This window comes from Peromyscus californicus, unplaced genomic scaffold (genome assembly GCF_007827085.1).
Source record: "Peromyscus californicus insignis strain IS unplaced genomic scaffold, ASM782708v3 Scaffold_14__1_contigs__length_90479793_seg_2, whole genome shotgun sequence".
Classification (NCBI taxonomy): domain Eukaryota; kingdom Metazoa; phylum Chordata; class Mammalia; order Rodentia; family Cricetidae; genus Peromyscus; species Peromyscus californicus.
In genome coordinates this window covers 56337018-56343124 of record NW_026294436.1, presented here as the reverse complement: position 1 = coordinate 56343124, position 6107 = coordinate 56337018, and the positions used below count along the sequence as shown (strand labels likewise).

The 6107-nt window shown below is 47.5% G+C and overlaps 1 protein-coding gene across 1 annotated transcript; it reads right to left on the bottom strand.

Annotated features, from left to right (window-relative positions):
- Nucleotides 1-1900: 1900 nt before the first annotated feature.
- On the bottom strand, nucleotides 1901-4953 carry Cfap126 (cilia and flagella associated protein 126). The gene is made up of 5 exons (XM_052737581.1): nucleotides 4800-4953; nucleotides 3685-3747; nucleotides 3430-3510; nucleotides 2656-2832; nucleotides 1901-2309 (listed from the first exon to the last, which is right to left on the bottom strand). The coding sequence occupies exons 1-5, from the start codon at nucleotides 4824-4826 to the stop codon at nucleotides 2100-2102; spliced, it is 558 nt and encodes a 185-aa protein (XP_052593541.1). The 5' UTR covers nucleotides 4827-4953; the 3' UTR covers nucleotides 1901-2099.
- Between the last annotated feature and the right edge of the window lie 1154 nt (nucleotides 4954-6107).

The window sequence follows — 6107 nt, the reverse complement described above, 5'->3', positions numbered from 1 at the left end:
ACAGAGATCCGCCTGCCTCTGCCTCCTGAGTGCTGGAATTAAAGGCATGTGCCACTACTGCCCAGCTCTGTTGAGAGCTTTTAAGGTCTTACACAGGGTCCCATCCCATCCTTTGGATAGCTAGTTATATAACTCATGGTACAGTTCAGCAAGTATTTCATTTAAGGACACCTGGCGCCAGTGGAGGTGATAGCTAAGGGCTAATGACTTACAGAGGCAGATTTGGGCAGTGAGGTGGGGTTGGGGGCAACTAGTAGAGAATTTTTAAAAGTGGAACAGGGTGTCAGAATCCCAGAAAATATATGTAATAGGAAAACTTACTATTTGACCCCTACTGGGACCCTGAATCTTTAGCAGGAGTGCTTTGTTTATGGTGCTAGGGGTCAAAGTCAGGTCCTTGTACATGTTAACAAGCATGGTATCATGAACTAGTCCCCCAGCTCAGAGTGCTATCTTGATACGTTTTTCCAGCTCTGGAATAAAAGATTCATCTTGGGACTAGGTATTTGGCTCCATGGTAGAATGCACAGAGCCTGTGGTTCGGTCCCCAGCACCAAGAAAAACTACTCCAGATCAATCAGAGCAGTGGATGAGGAATGATGTGGCCACTGAACAGGAAGACAACGTGAACTCAGCGCTGGGGTGGGGTAGGATGGGATGGGGTGCTGCTTTAGTAGTCTCTTGAAATCTTCTGAGAAAGGGCCTCACCATGCATCCTTGACTGGCCTGGAACTTTAACCCAGGCTACCTCCAGCTGGTGCCATCTTGTCTGCCGTCTGACTGCGCGATACCACCACCCTCTGCTCTCGGCCATCTCTATCCTGATCCCCAGTAGTCACTTCCCCCTTTTCTCTAGACGGGGCCCTGGGAAGTCTTTTGTGGGGCTAGGGATTGAACCTAGGGTCCCATTCATGCTAGGTAAGCACAGCCATAGCCCCAGCCCCCAGGCCTTACCAAGTTAAGGCCAGACAGACGGATGATCTTCCTGCTTCAGTCCCCCAAGTAACTGGAATCACAGGACTGTGCCACCACATCTGACTATCCTAGGAGGTCGTGCAGAGTTCCTCCAGCTTGAATCGGCTGTCTTCCAGGTTGTCAGTGTTCATGGGGAACCACCTTTGGCTTTAGACTTGGCAAGGGCATTCAGCTTAACCAGTGCCAGCAAGATGCACAGCAGAGGCAATGGTTAATACATTTGGAGGCTGGGAAACAGATGTGGACTTCTTGACTGTTTTGACGGCTTCTTAACCATCCAGTGAAGGAAGGGGAAGTGGAGCACCCTGGCTTTTTTCTTTTTCTACTTACGAGCTGGTCTGTCCGAGATCTCTCAGTGGGTATATATATGCTTCAGCCGCCAAGCCTGACGACCTGAGTTCGATTCCCAAGATCCACGTTGCAGAAGGAGGCAACCAACTCCCACAGTTGTCCTCTGACCTCCACAAGCTTGAGGTCCATCTACACATATTCGTTAAGTAAATGGATAAACATAAAAAGTTTCACAGGCTCTACTAAACAACTATATTTGTGATTTTGAAGATACTGGTTGTACAAAGTTCGGTTCTCCAAGGGTTTGCCCTTACGTGATGCAGACTAGCTTCCTCTTGGTCAATGCTGAAGTGTAACTGACATTTTAATAAAGACCTGCTTGCCAGGTGGCGGTGGTGTACGCCTTTAATCCCAGCACTCAGGAGGTAGAGGCAGGTGAATCTCTGTGAGTTCTAGGCCAGCCTGGTCTACAGATTGAGTTCCAGGAAAGTCAGGGCCACACGGAGAAACCCTGCCTCGAGAAACAAACAAACAAACAAAAAGACTTGCCGTCCTTTTCCCTGATTTCTTCCCCAGCCTTCCCTTATGGATTGCAAAAGACAGTCATAGAACGAGGAGAAAACCCAGGTCAGTAAAAGATTCAACAAACAATGTTTATTCGCCCAAATTTGCCTTTACTCCTGGCCCACTGTTTCTCTGCTCCACGTTTCTGAATACAGGGGTCTTACTTATTTCAGTCAGTCCCTAAAATGTCATCTCAGCCTCTTCCCCTGCAGAATTGCAGCTTTGTATGTCTGGATCTCGGCTAGACTAGGACCTACCTGCTTGGTATTCTAACATGGGCTTGCAGGTAGGGTCTTGGGAGAGTTAATGGGAGTTTGGGGACCTGGTGTGTGACCTGCAGAGGGGTGTGAGCTTTGAGTTTCATCTGCGTCATCGCCGTCAATGGTCGGGGAGCTGGGAATTATGGTCGGATTTGCTGCTTGCTGTACAGTCTTTGTGACAGATTTCTTCTGTTTCTTCTGACAGTCGGGGTTATGGGGCTGTTGGGGTTAGAGTGGAAAAGATGATCATATTTCTTGTTAGGCCTAGATAGTTCCCAGTCATCCTTAGAATCGGACTCCCTTTCTTCCTACCCCATGGGCAGAAGGTCAAGTTTCGGCCAAGAATAGTTCAATTTAACCTCCCTTCCAGACTGTTTTCTACTGGGGTTAGGAGTGTGGAACAAGATGTCTTTGTTTTGTTCCTTTGGACCTTAGTGATTAGAGATTAGACAGCAGAAGACAGAATTGGTTAGAGGTCCCTCCCCTTGCTGGATTGGCATAACAGTTTTGAGGTGGAAAAGAAATGGAAACAGTAGGGTTTGGGTTAGATGGGAAGGCTAGATACCTTGCCTAAGATTTCCGGACGCAGCCCATTAGAGGCATTGAGTAGATCAGGGTTCTTCTTTATCCATTTGGTGAGAGAGGCAGCAGCAGCCGTGGTGCGGGAGGTCAAGGTCACCCGAGCAGGTGGTACCTTCAGGGGCATTTGCCAGGTGCCCATGAAGGAACCCCAAGGACTTGCCTAAAAGAAAAAGGGAATGCTCAACAGATCCTCCTGGCTGCTAAGTGTCTGCCTGGCAGGGCTTGCTGGCCTCACATCCATTCTGCCCCTTTGGCATCTTAATAATGAAACATCTGAAGGGATCATCTCCCCTCCTCCTCTCTTCGGCCAGTTACGATGCTGTTTTTTAGCCCGTTTCCTTCCAACATAAAATTTTGCATTCTTAGACTAAGTGTGATAAACGAGTTCCGTGCATAAATATTGTCATCTGAAAACATTGTTTGTATATTCATCATTTTCAGGACTTCCATGTGCTAAGCCAGCTCTGTCCTGGTGGGTAAACTGGATAGAACATTGGGGTGCTCACAAGTTGGACTTCAATTTTCTATGTAGTGACTGCAGCTCCATTTTTATGCATCAGCTCTTTTGGTTTTGTTTTGACACAGCATCTCTGTATATAGTCCTAGCTGGCCTGGAATTCACTCTGTAGACCAAGCTGACCTCAGACTCACAGAGATGCTCCTGCCTCAGCCTTCTGAGTGCTGGGACTAAAGGTGAGCACCACCACACCTGGCTAACTCTTCCCTTTTTGATATGAATGGGCGTGGGGAATCTCACCTTGGAACGGGGCACTGAAGGCAGGAGATGACCTCGATCGTTGGCAATAATCTGAGTGTAGCCTTCATGGCTGGTGAGTCTCTGGGGTGGGGGTGGGAAGAGAAGTACTTGAAGTCAAAGAGGGAGGAAAACGGTGTCTGGGGGGCATGGGAGAGGAGAAGGCGGACCATTAGAGGGCAAAAGGAGCTAGGTGACAGGGAGGCCATGAGGCCAGTCCCCATAGCCTGGCCTTGGAGGGCACTGAGCTCAGAATACCTCTTTTGTTGGCTTGGCAGGAGACCAGTTCTGCAGGTACTTGGGTGAGAAAGCTTTTTCATACTGTGGAGAAAGAGGAGAGTTCCTGTGAGGCTCAGAGTCTTCAAGCCCATGAAATGGTGACAGTTCTCTTTAATTGAAAACCAAAGGCCTCAACAATTATATGAACTCTAACTCATTGTGACAAGGGGATATGTATGTATGTATAGGGAGGAAGAGATTTTAAGGGAGGGGGAACTAACGACCCTGCCTACACACACACACACACACACACACACACACACACACACACACACACACACACGAAGAAGGAGAAGAAGGAGGAGGAGGAGGAGGAGGAGGAGGAGGAGGAGAAGGGGGAGAAGAAGAAGAAGAAGAAGAAGAAGAAGAAGAAGAAGAAGAAGAAGAAGAAGAAGAAGAAGAAGAACCCACTAAAATTTGAATTCTAAGCGAACAAAATGTTTTCTCCAAAAAAAAAAAAATTCCAAAACTGTGTAGACAGGGTCCCATTTTCAAGCTCTGGATGGCCTGGAACATCCTATATAGACCAGGTTGGCCTCGAATTTTCAGTGATTACTTTGCCTCCTTGTCCTAAGTAACTAGGATTACAGGTATGTAGCACAATGGTCAGATTTGTGTGTCTGTCTGTGTGTGTGTGAGGGGGTGGGGGTCTCATGGAGCTCAGGCTAGCTTTGGATTCAGTATGTTAGCCAAGGATGCCTTGAGCACCTGATCCTCCTCCTGCCTCCAAAGTCCTGGGATCACTGGAGAGTACCTCTACACTTGCCTCAGTTATTATATCTTCAATTTTAAACAAATTTTAAACAAATTAGGGACAACTTTCATGTAAATAGCTATGACTTTGTTATTTGACTTACAAAGCCTAAAAGGTGTACTCTGGCCTGTAAAAATAAAATCAATGCCTTCTGGCTTACACTCTACAAACTTAACTCGGGGTCCTTTTTGCTTGTTCCTGGACCCTCCCAACTCTGAGGTGAAACCCCACCTCAACCCACACAGCATCTGTTTAGAGATCAGAATCTGATGGAAGGGGAGGCCCAAAGGTAGAATCCGGAAGGTAAAATCAAATGTTAGGGCGGAGAACGAGAACTTACCTGGTTAGCACTGTAGTTAGTGGCCATGATCCTGTCCTGTTTACACTTGTTGCCTGGCAACTACAGAAGAGCGGCCTTCTGGGAGTACCTCCCAATCCGCAGGGGTGGCCTACCTTCCGTGGCTCACACTGCCCCCTTCCTTTCTCTCTGAAAGTTGGGTTCCTTTTCCTTTTAGAGTGTGGAGGACTGAATAAACATTAAAAAAAAAATGAGCTGAGAAGCAGCTGCCTCTTTCCCCAACATAAGTTAGCCCTGCTTCAGAATTTCCAGGTTGTCTCTGAATGACAGCTTCACCTATGTAAACAAGCTTTGGGACACCAGGAGCTGAGTGTGTGAGACACTGTGGTATAATGAACTAACTGGAGAGCTAGAAACAGGGCCGAGTCCTTAGTCAACATGCTATTATATGGCTTAAGCCGCTGGCTTCCCTTCGATCAACAGCTCTCGTCACATAGTGTAGTGATGACCTGCTTTGCACAGTGTAGGATAACGTGATGTGAAATATCTAGATGCTGTAAACGCACTGTGGGAACCGAACACAGCCAAGACACTGTCTACAGTGTCTACAGATAACAGAGGCACCGTGCTTAGGAAGCCACCAACTTGTGTGCGCCCAGAAGGAAATGTTATGTCTTGTCCTTGGTCCTTAAATGACTCCTCCATCACTGTCCAGTCACAGAACCCAGGAGCATAGGTTCATGGGGTTGGCTGGGATATGGCAAATTGGGACCTAGGGCAGGAACCCGAGCAGGGATGATGAAAGTCTAAGACTAAAGTACCAGGTTTGGGAGGATGGAGTGATGGCGCCCAAACGTACTAGCTAGAAAACTAAGAAATGCTCTGAGACACATCTACTTTTCTGTTAAGCAGATCAACTCATCTACTGGGGTGTTAGAACTAAAGAGCGCTTGTCAGTTATATAGTACCGAGTTTTTTTTTTTTTTTTTTAAGAAGAAAATAAGTTGTCCAAAGAAATAGATACTTCAGAGCCAGGTATGGCTGTGCATGCCTGTGATCCCAGTATCCAGGAAGCAGAGGCAGGAGGATCTCAAGTTCAAGATCAGCCTGGGTTACAAAGTAGGACCCTATCTTAAAAAAATAAAGGAGGGACTCACGAGGCCCCACTCCTCTCTGGGGCTATATAGGCAGTTAACAGTGGCTGGGGGAGGGGCTCACACGGCCCCACCCTTCATGTGGAGCCAGTGGCAGTTAATGGTTGCCGGGGGAGGGCAAGATCTTTTTCTTTAGGGTTGTAGCCAGCCACTGGTAGGTTGCCTGCAAACAGCCTGCTGCTCATGCAAGCAACTC